This window comes from Schistocerca nitens, chromosome 2 (assembly GCF_023898315.1).
Source record: "Schistocerca nitens isolate TAMUIC-IGC-003100 chromosome 2, iqSchNite1.1, whole genome shotgun sequence".
Taxonomy (NCBI): domain Eukaryota; kingdom Metazoa; phylum Arthropoda; class Insecta; order Orthoptera; family Acrididae; genus Schistocerca; species Schistocerca nitens.
In genome coordinates, this window is record NC_064615.1 from 1003901404 (window position 1) to 1003916857 (window position 15454).

General features: G+C 40.0%; 1 protein-coding gene across 6 annotated transcripts in view; it reads left to right on the forward strand.

Annotated features, from left to right (window-relative positions):
• The window catches only part of LOC126237344 (proline-rich protein HaeIII subfamily 1-like), a 388790-nt gene that overhangs the window by 112772 nt on the left and 260564 nt on the right, over positions 1–15454 (forward strand). Inside the window, exon 3 of one of the 6 annotated variants that reach the window (XM_049947404.1) lies at positions 5750–5999. The exons of the other annotated variants lie outside the window; for them this stretch is intronic. Within the exon in view, the coding sequence (XP_049803361.1) occupies positions 5750–5844 (95 nt within the window). The 3' untranslated portion in view covers positions 5845–5999. Of the gene's footprint in view, positions 1–5749; positions 6000–15454 lie in introns of those variants that run through there. 6 annotated transcript variants of the gene reach the window in all.

Here is a 15454-nt window from a genome sequence, read left to right on the forward strand (position 1 = left end):
GTAACATGTAATTCTCGGATCTAAGGGTTGGAAAGTGTTTGCAACTTTGTCGGTTCTGTAAGCGACTTCATATTAGTTCCACATGTACAAGTAAAGAGAGTTTTGAGACGGTACCAAAACCATCATCTTCGTGTGAATCGTTTATAAACTACACATGCTTAATATCAGGAAATAATCTGCATCCTCCTTCTTATTGGATGAATATTTGCGAGGGTGACAGCTAAAATCCGTGTCTGACCATCCACATGTTATTACTGGCTTATTTCTTTAATCGTAAAACATCAGTCCAAACAGTTTTGAGAATATATTAGTACAAAGTACAGAAAAATGAAGATGGTGGTTTTAATGCTTAAGGTATCATACGTATCCCTTCCCCCCAACCACTTGATTACAAGGTACATAACATTCACAAACGCATGAGTAACTGTCAGCGAAACCTATCTTTGACATGTTGTTCAACTGGTTTGTCCCATTGGTTTGAAAGTCGGTTATGTCGTCAAAGCGTAAGCACTTCACGTCAATTTCTGCACTTTGTCATTCTGCGGTGGCTTAGATTTCGTAACAGCAAATGTCATCACCTGTGATGATTTGTTCGAGAAAAGCATTGTCCACGTGTTTCTTTTCAAGCTAGTCACGGCATGTGCCCAGGCACATTCTGAAGAATGCCTTAAAACTTAAGGATGTTGCTGCATTGCGATTTCTGACACAACAGTGGTTACAGCGTACGGTCACACGTCGACTATGTATTTGACACCGTCTACTTACCTGCTTAAACAGACTCGTCGAATGTATGTCTGTGTTTTTTAGTTGTTCAGGTTGCCACTGTAGTTACTGGGCTGATTCGCTTATACGCCAGAAATAAAATGAGTCTCGGAATTTTCTGGATGGACGGTGAATGTAGAAAAATGCCATCAGATTTTCTTCCTCGTGTCGAGCTGGTACTCCATTTCTAATGCTTCTAATGCTCTTGCGTCTGCATATCTACATTTTTTATGAATGATTACAGGTTATTTGTTATCATCTTTTTCAACATACGTTTGTCACCGTTTGTCATCTCATCAGAGAGGTTGAAATTTCACTAGTTCTGCCCATAAAGACTGACCTAACACAACATTAGTAATCCCTTTACAAGATCATATTTTCAAGTGATATTATTGGGTCAATCACTGTTCTTCACTCGTGTTGTGGTAAAAATCAAAGTAGTACAACTCTGACGATACACAGCCAAATATGAGAATTCAACAAAGATAGCGATTAATCACGAAGATAAGAATTGGATTCATCATGAGTCAAAACCCTAAAATATTGCTGTAGACTAATAGAACAATTTAGCACATGTGACGCAAGAGTATTATTTAGTATACTAGAAGATCGTTACCGGGAGTAGTTCGCTTGCTTATTTATTCCACTCTGATGGTAGACAGAAAGGGAAATCAAATCTTATATACTGACGGGGAATACCGAAACACCAAAAAAAAAAAATTATGTCGAGTTATGAAATTACGGGAATAGATTTGCCGAGGTAACATATTTAAACCATTAACATTGCAATATCACAGGTTAACGTAAATGCGAGATAAGGTATTGCAAATATCAAATGTTGGTACATCAATAAACGATATAACGATCAGATTGTTGAATGCACGAACGCAAACGCGAATGCATTGTGTTGTAGAAATACCGGATGTCAGTTTCTGGGATGGGGTTCCACGCCTGTTCCACTTGGTCGGTCAATACAAGGACGGTTAGTGCCGTTTGTGGACGATGTAGCATACGTTCTCGACTAGAGACAGACCTGGCGATCGAGAAGGCCAAGGCACACGTGGACACTGTACAGCGTGGTGGGTTACAACAGCAGTATGTGGGCGAGCGTTATCCGTTTGTTTATGAATGGCAGCACTGCAGGTGGAATCACCAAACTGATATGCATACTTCCTGTCAGGGTGTGTGGGATGACCTCAAGACTGCAGGTGCTGTCATACAGAGTGGCAATCCACACCAGTCCATAAACCCAGTCGTAGGTCCCGTGTGTCTAGTACGCCAATAGATAGGTTGTAGGCCCTCGGATAGCCTCCAACCAACCAACACACAGCCATCACTGGCACCGAATCGGAACCAGCTTTCATCAGAGATCACAACAGACATCTTCCCTGCCCCCTTACTGGCTCTCGCTTGACAACACTGACGTCGCAAATGGCGGTGGTTGAGGGTCAGTCTAGTGGACGCTACAGAGCATCTGCCGCAGACCCGTCCTTGAGTTAACCAATTTATAACAGTTCTTTCTATCATTGTGGTGCCAACTGCTGCTCAGACTGCTGCTGCAGATGCAGTACGATGTGCCTGAGCCACACACCGAGCACGATGGTCTTCCTCATCGGTAGTACCACATAGCTCTTCGGATCCCAATTTCTTGCTACTGAATTTTCTCGCGACCATCGCTGCCAGAAATCATGTGCAGTGGCCACATTTCTGCCAAGTGTGCCTGTAATGTCATGTAACGATCATCCATGTTTTCCAAGTCTTCAATACGAGCTTGTTCAAACTCAGTGACGTGTTTCTGGCGAAACACAAATAATGGCATGGTTGTTGTTGTTGTGGTCTTCAGTCCTGAGACTGGTTTGGTGCAGCTCTCGATGCTACTCTATCCTGTGCAAGCTTCTTCATCTCCCAGTACCTACTGCAACCTACATCCTTCTGTATCTGCTTAGTGTATTCGTCTCTTGGTCTCCCTCTACGATTTTTACCCTCCACGCTGCCCTCCAATGCTAAATTTGTGATCCCTTGATGCCTCAAAACATGTCCTACCAACCGATCCCTTCTTCTAGTCAAGTTGTGCCACAAACTTCTCTTCTCCCCAGTCCTATTCAATACCTCCTCATTAGTTACGTGATCTACCCAACTTATCTTCAGCATTCTTCTGTAGCACCACAATTCGAAAGCTTCTATTCTCTTCTTGTCCAAACTAGTTATCGTCCATGTTTCACTTCCATACATTGCTACACTCCATACAATTACTTTCAGAAACTTCCTGACACTTAAATCTATACTCGATGTTAACAAATTTCTCTTCTTCAGAAACGATTTCCTTGCCATTGCCAGTCTACATTTTATATCCTCTCTACTTCGACCATCATCAGTTATTTTACTCCCTAAATAGCAAAACTCCTTTACTACTTTAAGTGTCTCATTTCCTAATCTAATTCCCTCAGCATCACCCGATTTAATTTGACTACATTCCATTATCCTCGTTTTGCTTTTGTTGATGTTCATCTTATATCCTCCTTTCAAGACACTGTTCATTCCGTTCAACTGCTCTTCCAAGTACTTTGCTGACAGAATTACAATGTCATTGGCGAACCTCAAAGTTTTTATTTCTTCTCCATGAATTTTAATACCTACTCCGAATTTTTCTTTTGTTTCCTTTACTGCTTGCTCAATATACAGATTGAATAACATTGGGGAGAGGCTACAACCCTGTCTCACTCCTTTCCCAACCACTGCTTCCCTTCCATGCCACTCGACTCTTATAACTGCCATATGGTTTCTGTACAAATTGTATGTAGCCTTTCGCTCCCTGTATTTTACCCCTGCCACCTTCAGAATTTGAAAGAGAGTATTCCAGTTAACATTGTCAAAAGCTTTCTCTAAGTCTACAAATGCTAGAAACGTAGGTTTGCCTTTTCTTAATCTTTCTTCTAAGATAAGTCGTAAGGTTAGTATTGCCTCACGTGTTCCAACATTTCTACGGAATCCAAACTGATCTTCCCTGAGGTCCGCTTCTACCAGTTTTTCCATTCGTCTGTAAAGAATTCGCGTTAGTATTTTGCAGCTGTGACTTATTAAACTGATAGTTCGGTAATTTTCACATTTGTCAACACCTGCTTTCTTTGGGATTGGAATTATTATATTCTTCTTGAAGTCTGAGGGTATTTCGCCTGTTTCATACATCTTGCTCACCAGATGGTAGAGTTTTGTCATGACTGGCTCTCCCAAGGCCATCAGTAGTTCTAATGGAATGTTGTCTATTCCCGGGGCCTTGTTTCGACTCAGGTCTTTCAGTGTTCTGTCAAACTCTTCACGCAGTATCTTATCTCCCATTTCGTCTTCATCTACATCCTCTTCCATTTCCATAATATTGTCCTCAAGTACATCGCCCTTGTATAGACCCTCTATATACTCCTTCCACCTTTCTGCCTTCCCTTCTTTGCTTAGAACTGGGTTTCCATCTGAGCTCTTGTTATTCATACAAGTGGTTCTCTTCTCTCCAAGGGTCTCTTTAATTTTCCTGTAGGCAGTATCTATCTTACCCCTAGTGAGACAAGCCTCTACATCCTTACATTTGTCCTCTAGCCATCCCTGCTTAGCCATTTCGCACTTCCTGTCGATCTCATTTTTGAGACGTTTGTATTCTTTTTTGCCTGCTTCATTTACTGCATTTTTATATTTTCTCCTTTCATCAATTAAATTCAATATTTCTTCTGTTACCTAAGGATTTCTATTAGCCCTCGTCTTTTTACCTACTTGATCGTCTGCTGCCTTCACTACTTCATCCCTCAGAACTACCCATCCTTCTTTTACTGTATTTCTTTCCCCCATTCCTGTCAATTGTTCCCTTATGCTCTCCCTCAAACTCTCTACAACCTCTGGTTCTTTCAGTTTATCCAGGTCCCATCTCCTTAAATTCCCACCTTTTCGCAGTTTCTTCAGTTTCAATCTGCAGTTCATAACCAATAGATTGTGGTCAGAATCCACATCTGCCCCTGGAAATGTCTTACAATTTAAAATCTGGTTCCTAAATCTCTGTCTTACCATTATATAATCTATCTGATACCTTTTAGTATCTCCAGGATTCTTCCAGGTATACAACCTTCTTTTATGATTCTTGAACCAAGTGTTAGCTATGATTAAGTTAGGCTCTATGCAAAATTCTACAAGGCGGCTTCCTCTTTCATTTCTTCCCCCCAATCCATATTCATCTGTTTCGTTCTCTCCCTTTTCCTACTGACAAATTCCAGTCACCCATGACTATCAAATTTCGTCTCCCTTCACTACCTGAATAATTTCTTTTATCTCGTCATACATATCATCAATTTCTTCATCATCTGCAGAGCTAGTTGGCATATAAACTTGTACTACTGTAGTAGGCATGGGCTTTGTGTCTATCAATGGCATGGTACAACCTCAAATTGGTATCAATGGCATGGTACAACCTCAAATTGGCATCAATGCATACTTTTGTTTCAGATTCCATGACGTAATCATCAATAACGGTTGAACACGTTCATTCATTCAGTGTCTGTAATAAAACATTAAAGCTGATTTCTAATATGTGTCAGTGTAAGAAGATGGATCTGATGATACAGTCCTAATAGTCACAAGTCATAATTTCAGCGATTCATTGCACTCGTTTCAAAACTACATTAGCAGAGTCTTAATCTCCGTTCAGAAGGAATACCACTTAATTTCCATCTACACACATGATGTAGTTTATAATATGACATTCTACTACAGGTGTCAGCATGCCGCAGCCAAGAGACTCCACCTGGCCCTCCTGGACCAACTGAAGGGCCGCAACCAACTGGTCCACCAGGCCCACCAACCGGAGGTCCTGATCCAACTGGTCAACCAACCGGAGGTCCTGAACCAACTGGACCACCAGGCCCACCAACTGGAGGTCCTGAACCAACTGGAGAGCCACAACCAACTGGAGGGCCTGAACCAACTGGAGGGCCTGAACCAACTGGAGGGCCTGAACCAACTGGAGGGCCCCAACCAACTGGTGAACCACAGCCTACTGGTGGACCTCAACCTACTGGACAACCAGGGCCGCCTCCCTTGTTTTAGAGTGGTGTTTTCTATTGGTGCAAGATTAAGGCAACTGGGAACGTTAAAGGATTTCTGTTTTTACCTTTGTCGTTGACTTTAACCGAATTAATTGATGGAAGTGTTCTTATGATTCATAAAAACCAATTCTGATTAAACTAGCAATGAAAAAGATCCATTAACGTTTTATTTACTGTGTACTGCAAAAGCAACCTGTTCCCCAAATATATGGTGCCAATATGTAAAATTCATTACAGGAGTTACTATCGGTTCATAGCTCATCAAATTCTTTACCACTTGATTTGCAGTTCCAAAAGATGCTGTACATTGCCGAAGGAGTCCGTGTTAACGACTACGTGCACTTCATGAATTGATATGAGCAGATATATCTTCAGGAAACACTCTTGCCATCTATAAAAAGCCCTGTTCAAAGGTTACTAATACATAACCTTTGAACGATATTCAGGCTTTGATGTTGTGTAATACAACTTGTGACCTAAGATGATTTCTTTGACACCTATTTTCTCCCCCTTCAGTTACATATTTTTACCTCTTTTTATGTATGAGAATTTGTACACATATATAATTAGTTTGATAGTATCAGTCTTAAATTTCATGGGTCTTCCATTATTTAATTAATATGTTGCCTGGTAATAAAAATATTTGTCTGGGATCTGGACTTTATGTTTCGTAGATCCTAGCATTTCTTCCATAACGAATGTTAACCGCAACTCAGCGTAACACCAGCAATAGCAATGACAGAATGGATGGGTACGTACCTATTTTTGACTTCTCATACGCGGTGCAACCATTTACTAGGAACATGTCGCTAATGAAAAATTAATCTTCATTTATTAAGATATAAATAGTAACCAATATGAGTAGATGACTGTCCTCAGTATTTTTTTAGGATACCATCACCAATTAAAATAGAAGTCACTAAACTTAATAATACAGATGTGACCATTCCATTTAGTTTGAAGCAGAATGGCTATGTGAATGCTACAACATTAAATGTAGAAGATTAAATAGAAAAGAAAATGAACTGCGAATCATTAAGGAAGTAACGAGCATATGCATCTTCTTTACAGTGGAAATATTCTTGGAAGCTCTCTAAGCAATATGCAGTTTGGGTAATACACAGCCATCCATATCAAATTGGGTAGACTGAAAAATTTTTAAAAGTCTAAAGAAGAATTGTGTGATTGATGATAAAACTTCAGTAAGAAATTCTTCAACCATGACGTTTCAAATTATTCAAGGTTGGTTTTCCAAAAATTTCTGAACTAGGCTTCCGAGATGCTTACGAGAATGAACTACTGTCCATTTGTATGTAGGGGAAAGATATTAGCACTAGATAAACTAACCCATGTGCACATATTTAAAGGCTTATTTTTTCTCACATAGCATACTTTAACGTAACATGACGGGGTACCATGACTAAGCACAAACAACATGTTATTATACTGCACTCTTTCAAGAGACCCAAACACTGCTATACCAGCCATGTTAAATTAATGGAATGTGCTGCATGGCCTGTAAAGATAATGTTGCAAAGAGAGATGATGAGTTTGTTTGACTCCTGTTCTCAAAAGAAATTCAAGACAATGGTAATTATTGTTGAGATAATACTTTTGTAAAACTAGAAAAATTAAAACAATGATAAAATGTGCCAAATGATAGGCAGTACATACACGGCAAATTGTAGGTCGTTGTCACTAGTTGACTTGAAAATGTTCCCTATATAGGGAAAGGGAATATTTGTGTGGAAATGATGTTTGAAATTTTAACAACAGTTCATGAATTCTTTAAGCAGGCTCCGTGCTTTGTCTGTCTTGCTTGTGCAGATATTTCTTTTTCCTCCCATCTCTCCTCCTCTCACTGTTTATGAATGACATATTACTAATTACGTGATTTCGAGAGAACATTACACCTACTAATATTTGCTTTGGTGCATATGGCAGTAGAATGGTATACTCCATAGCGTATAATGTGCTCTGCCTACAAACCTTGAACAGTTATATGGATTATGTTTAAACGGACCAGACACTTGGTTGACATACAATAGGTACCAACGACCAAAGCATGTATATGCGCGTAATTACTACCTACCAAATATTTTCATGGGCATTATAAAGTAGATTTTCAGAGACTGGTCTCACTGTGAGTTACTAAATAAGTGTCTCTATGGGATTACACGGAATCAAAGTGAGAGAGTGAGCAACGTAATTTTGACAACATTTCTGGTCCTCATATGCTTGAAACTTTTATGCAGAGAACGTCTTAGTTGATGTTATCTTATACCTCATTAGAGCTAGGAGCATTGCCCACATTATTAGAAAAAACTTCAGTTATTTTGTCACTGATTACTTCCATGGAGGCTTGATCTACACACAAAAGCAATTTTCGGTCATGTCATAAGTGCTGTGTACTAACGATCCAATACAAAGGCAACGACAATTATATCGTTATTCTTGAGAGTCGCCATCTCAAACTGTCCCACGTACGCCAACTGTAGAAACATGTAACACAGATGGTTTGTTATATATTTTCAGCTAAAATTTTATGAGAAACCTGTGTAAATATACTTATTAGATAATAAATTTAAAACGCCGTACTTAGATTTAAGCTAATCACAAACTATGTATATTATTTTGAAAAGAAAGTCTCTTCCATTTCAGTTCACAAGACGCACAAAAACTGCATTTTCAGTATTACGTAGGTCCAGGGCCCGTTAATGACAGCGACTTCGAAGATATTAGCGAAACTGTGGAACAATGAGTGAATGGTTTCAATAAATAATCATATAATCTGAAAAATACCATTCGTTTATAGCACACAAATAGGGAGTAGCTGGTACAACACAAACCGGCATATGAACTCATAATCTATAAATTTATACACAGCCAAAATCGTACAACATTGTACTTTGGGATTTGTGCTCGGAGTACTTAGTCAGTAGGAAGCTACAATAATACTACCAAATCATGTTTATCAGGTGTTTCGTACAACATCTGACCACACACTGAAAAGTCCGCAGCTTTTACGAGGTCAACAAAGGAGAAACGAGATAGATCGGACTATCAAGGAATAATTGATTGTGGCATGTCAGTGAGAAAATGTTTTCGCACTTTGAATTAGGTCATTACGTTTGGACAAATTAAAAAAAAAATACAACTAACATCTCAGCAGTGAACGAGCATCTCATCACAGACGTGATTTTTCGTTACGGAGGAAAAGGAAGGGTGAGACACCGGGAAAAGCTCTGGCGACTAAGCAAAAGTTTTGCCGTTGATTCATTAAAATCAGATCACAACTAAACATTTTCTTTGTTATAAAATCTCAGCAGACAGTCTATGGAAAGGCAAATATAAATTTGTAATATTGTAGATTTAGAAAACATTTACATCCACGTGACTACTCTGTAATTCGCGCTAAGTGTCTCGCAAAGGATTCTTCGAACCACCTTCAGAATATTTCTCTACCATTCCACTCCTTAACAGCGTGTAGGAAAAATGAATACTCACATCTTTCTGTACGAGCTCTGATTTCTGTTATTCCATCATGATGTTCCTTTCTCTCTATGATGGTTTGCGATAGTAAAATGGTTTCACACTCAGAGGAGGAAACTGATCGTTGTAATTTCGTTATAAGATCACGCCACAACGAAAAACACTTTTGTCTTAATGACCGTCCAACTCTTTTATCATATCCGTCAAAATCTCTCCCTTATTTTGCGATAATAGAAAAAGAGCTGTCCTTCTTTGACTTTATCTGTCTGGTAAGGATCCCATACAGCACAGCAATACCCCCAACAGAGGACGAACAAGCACAGCGTGGGTCGTGTCCTTAACAGGCCTGTTGCAAGTTTTCTGTCAATAAAACGTAGTCTTTGGTTTGGCTTCCCCACAACATTACTAATCTGATCATTCCAGTTTACCGTTGTTTGTAATTTTAATTCCTACCTATTAAGTCGAACTGACAGCCTTTAATTTTGTCTGATTAATCATGTACTCGAAATTTAAAGAATTTCTTTTTGCACTCATGTGGATGACCTCACACTTTTCTTTACTGACAGATAGTTGCAACTTTTCGCACCATTCAGCTAATTTTGTAATTGGTTTCGATCTCTTGATGGTTTTACTATACGGTAAATGACAGCATCACCTGCAAACGACCTAAGAGTTCTGCTCAGATTAGCTAGTAAATCGTTTATGTAGATTAGGAACAGCAGAGAGCCTATAACAGTTTCTTGGGGAATACTGGATATCGCTTTGTTTTACTCGATAATTTTCCGTCGATTACTGCGAAGCGCGATCTTTCTGAGAGGGAATAATGTATCTAGTAGCACAACTGAGGCCATACCCCATCGCCATGCAATTTGATTAGTAGTCTCTTGCGAAGAACGGTGTTAAAATCCTTCAGGAAGTCTAGAAATATGCAATCAATTTCAGATCCCCTGTCGACAGCACTGATTACTTCGTGGAAATAAAGAGCTAGTTGTGTTTCTTAAGAACTATATTTTCTGAATCCGTCCTTACGATGTGTCAATATCCCGTTACCTCTGACGTAATTCGTAATGTTCGAATACAGCAAATTTTCCAACTGAAAATCGACGTTATTGATATGGGTCTGTAATTCAGCGGATTACTCTTATTTCCTTTCATGAGTATGCGACTTTCCAGTCTTCTGGTACGGATCTCTCGTCGAGCGAGAGGCTGTATATGATTGCTAATTATGGGTCTATTGTATCAGCATGCTCTGAAAGGAAGCTTATTGGTATACTATCTGGACCAGAAGAGTTGTCTGTTTTAAGTGCTTTAAGCTGCTTCGCTACACCTAGGATATCTGCTTTTGAGTTAGCATGTTGACAGTTCTTCTCGATTCGAATTCTGGAATATTAACTTTGTCTTCTTTTGTGAAGAAATTTCGGGAAACTCTGTTTAATAACTCCGCTTTAGTGGCGCTGTCATCGGTATTACTATCACTGGTATCGCGCAGTCAAGGTACTGATTGCGTCTTGCCGCTGATGCATATCTTTGGATTTTCTGGAAAATTTTGAGGCAGAGTTTCACTGTGGAAGCTAGTAAAAGCATTTCGTATTGTAGTCCGCACTAAGTTTTGAGCTTCAGTAAAACATCGCCAGTCTTGGCCAATATTGTGTTAAATATGGTACGCTTTTCGTTACTTCTGCACCAGTGTTTCAGTTTTGTCTGCAATCGGGGATTAGCACAATCTTCTATTAATTTGTTTTTTATAAGTGTCTCAATTGCCTCAGATACTATTTCTCTACACTATCATAGTTGGGAAGAAGTGGAGGCTGTGTCTTTGGAAGGCTTCAAGCGTATCATTATGTGCATCTTTAAATAGATGTATTTTTATTTACTTTTGGTGGATCTGGATGTCGCAGTGTTCAGTCTTGATTTTATATGACGATAAAGATAAAGGGAGAGAAATTTAAGTTCCGATTTACTTCAATAAATATTAAACTTGAAATGTTAAATTGGAATGAATTTTACGTGAGTTAAATGTTAATGTAATTCACAAATAAGATTTCCCCCTTCATTAAGAGAGCCTTTAAACGTATCTAAGCTTTCAGGACTATCCGTCTTTGCTTTAATAAGTTTACTTGTGTGATGTAGGTTCGTATAGTCGCCGTAATGATCAGGTAGTAGCGATTAGAAGCTGTGGCCTCCCGAAGATCTTATTTAAGTTTATCTCTCATGTTAGACATGCGTGGGCCCTACACTCTTATCACACTCTGGGATGTATGAATATAACATCTTGGTTTTTGGTGGAGAAAATATTAGCAAACTACAGTTTCAATGCAAAGATGACCTATTGTGAAGGAACCGGAGCGTGGAGGCTCGAACTAACGCCGCAGAGAGGAATGTCTAATCGTGCCCAAATTCTCAAAGTTAGTAAAATCATGAAACTGCTCGCCTTTGAATAACTGTTTATTTGTACGCTAGTTCTCTTTAACATAACAAGCACTTTCATATTTCTGTTAACAAAATATTACGCCTCAGCGTTTAAATGAACTTACTTCTCTAATTCCGTAATAGCTGCAGTGCAACAGCACAATTAGATCCGCTCCGGCCCCTATTCCAGAATCTCAAGCCACAGTAAAAAGTATTATTAATACAGTGTCAAGGGTGCTATATCAGCAAAGAGTAGCATCGTCTACACAGAGTTTATTCCCTCATTCACTTCCTTTCTCTTCCACAAATACGTTAATGATCAAGAGCGCATAGCCCGGGGCTCGTCACGCCGTAAAGCAGCATCAACACAGCTAATGGACACAATCCACCTCAAAATCAGCACATTTCTCATCTCTTAAGTCGACTAGTGTCATAAAGTCTCTACAACTATCTTGTGGTCACTAACGCCACTGTAACCATCATGACGCTGCCTATTTGGTCAGAATTACTTGTTGCTAAGAAGTCAAATACAGCCCATCTCAAAACCGGCACATTTCTCATCTCTTAAGTCGATTTGTGTCATTACGTGTCTGCAGCGATCTTGTGGTCACGAATGCCACTGTAACCATCATGACACTGCATATTTGCTCAGAATTTATTGTTGCTAATAAGTCAAATATATTTTTTCAACCGTTTACACTTGGAGTGGGCTCCTAAACTAACTCCTCAAAAGAATTTTCGGAGAAAGCATTTAGTACAATTTCTGATGATGCTTGAAACCTATTACCGGCTTTGAATACGTATCTTCGTCAACAAATTGGGGGTAGATTGAAGTCACCACCGACTATAATTGTATGAGTGGTGTACCTACTTGTGATGAGACTCAAGCTTTCTTTGAACTGTCCAGCGACTGTATCACCTAACACGGGAGTCGGTACGAGGAACCAATTATTAATTTATTTTGGATGTTAAGTATAACCCCTAGCCATACTAATTCACTGGGACCATCCACTTCAATTTCGCTACAAAATAAACTATCTCTAACCAGCAACAAAAACGCTGCCACAATTTCTATTTAATGTTTGCTTTCTAAATATGTTAGGTCCTTTGCAAAACTTTAGACTGAACTTATCTCCTGCTTTAGTCAACTTTCGGTACATATGTCTATTTAAGCTTCAGTGCTTTTCATTAGCACTTGCAGCTCCGGTTCTTTGCAACACAGTTATGACAGTTAATAACCAAAACATTGATTGTTGCTACACCAACCATCTTCAAAAAAATGGCTCTGAGCACTATGGGACTTAACATCTGTGGTCATTAGTCCCCTAGAACTTAGAACTACTTAAACCTAACTAACCTAAGGACATCACACACATCCATGCCCGAGGCAGGATTCGAACCTGCGACCAGAGCGGTCACGCGGTTCCAGACTGAAGCGCCTAGACCGCACGGCCACACCGGCCGGCCCAACAATCTTCCTGTGTTTTGCTACACCCCTCTGAAACTGAAGCCCTTTCTGCACTTTCCCAAAATCCTCTAACCTATAAAACGGCCCAGTACATTCCACAAAGCCCTGACTACCCGTGTAGCAGCCTCCTGCGTGTACGAACCCGAAACCACACCACCCTATGGCGGAAGTCCAGAAACCTGAGCTTCTGGTTCAAGCCCTCCACTCGGCTCTGTACCAAAGGAAGTCGGTCCTGTCCACGGATGCTGCGGATGGCGAGCCCTGCCTTCAACTTACAAGCAAGACTTTCAGTCTTTAGCACTTCACCTAGCTGTCCGAAACCTGAGAGTATCTCTTCTGATCTAAAGCAACATACATCATAAATACCGACATGAGCCACCACCTGCACTTAGCTCTTCATTGTATCCTGAAGCAGCCTTTCCGCGTCCGGAATGACCTCTCCTGATGTGCACACAGAGTGCACACTTCCCCTCCTTCGTCAGCCATATTCCTAAGGGGCCCCATTATGCAGTTGAGATCGGAACTCACAACTACAGTACACCTACGCTCACTGAATGCCCATCTTGTGGGCCAAGTGACTTCATCTGGTTCAGAGCGAGCGACTACATCTGTCAAAGGCCCTCTGTCATCCACAGATAGTGCCAAAAACCTGTTCGTCAGACGAACTGGGGAGGCCCTTTGATAGGCCTCCTGAAAAATCTTTCACTGCCTGCCACATCTTGAAACGTCCCACCACTCAACCACAGGTGAGGGTTCATCCCCAATGTGGGCAGTACTCGGGGCGTCACAGTATTGGACCGACTGGGGGACCTGAGTAACATGCTGGAGGTACCATGTATTCTCAGGTCCTACCCTCCACATCGATGCCCATCAGCAACAGTCTCAAGCTGCGGAACAAAGCCAGCATAGCCTGGAGCTGCGAGGGAGGTGTCATCACCTCATCTCGCGTCTGAACCCAGTAGTCAGAGACCCTAGCCATACAAAAGTTGGAGGAATTGTAAAATATGCTGTAGTTAAAACGCGAACTCACAGACGAAAGGGTGTGCTCTGAACTACTGCTGCGTGGCTGGGAGCAGCTGACCAACCAACACTTATGATATTGTTGAGGGAATACACTATTTGAATTTCCAGAAAGAGCAGGGATAATACTAAGTTAGTGAAAGGTTATCTACAACTTGTACAGAGAGCAGCCTATCATCACAGAAGTTGAAAGACATGAAAAGGGAAGTAATAGTCGAGATATCAGTGAGATACAGTCGTAGCCTATTCTTGCGTTATTCAGTCTGTAGCCTACAGTGAACAATCTGTGTCTTGAAAAAAGTTTGTAAGATGAATATTAAAACAGTAATAATAATAAAACAAGGGTAATGGAATGTAGGCAGCAGTGATGGTATTAGATCAGAAAATTGAACATTAAATGAGTAGATGAGGTTTGATATTTTGGCAACAAAATAGCTTACAATGTCCGAAGTAGAAACCTTTCTGTAAAAGGGAAATTCGTTTTCATTACCAAGTCTCTTCTGAAGTATTCGTATGGAGTTGTACCCTTGTATGGAAGTGAAACGAAGACGCTAAACGGTTCAGGGAAGAAGGAATATAAAACTAACTGAATTTTCCGTCAGTGCTTCGCACAACATGATAATAATATTAAAAAGGAAAACACTTCCTACTGTCCAGCAAAATTATATTTATTTGGACAGGAACGAGCTTTCAGCTTCTCAGGTCATCTTCAGGTGACAATTGAATGTCGCAAACAGAGATAAACATGATGTTCGACTTACAGAGACGCTGTTTGTACAGATGATACGAAAATGACAGAGTGTTTACATAGCAAAACATTACATTTCTTGTTACATAGAAATAATTACTTTAACTGAATAACGCGGTAAACAATGTTTTTATGTGGAGACAAATTTAAAAACTCGTGAGAAATAAGATGATTTACAGTTTTAATCTAGAAAGAGGAAAACGGAAATTCACCTGATCATTTAATATTAGGCTGCCGTTCTGAGTCACGTGTTTCTTGATTTCCAGTACTTCCAATATGGTTATCTTTCCGCTTTTTTGACAGACTATAAAACTTCACATTCTACATAACACCAGTAGTTTTCCCATCAGATGGTGAGGAAAGGCAGACTCTGTCTTCTTTAATATCTAGCTTCTGTCATGTTCATGTAGCCTGGTTTGCTAAGATCTGATTGACTGACCAACATACACTTTTCATGTTGCTTACAAGTGATTT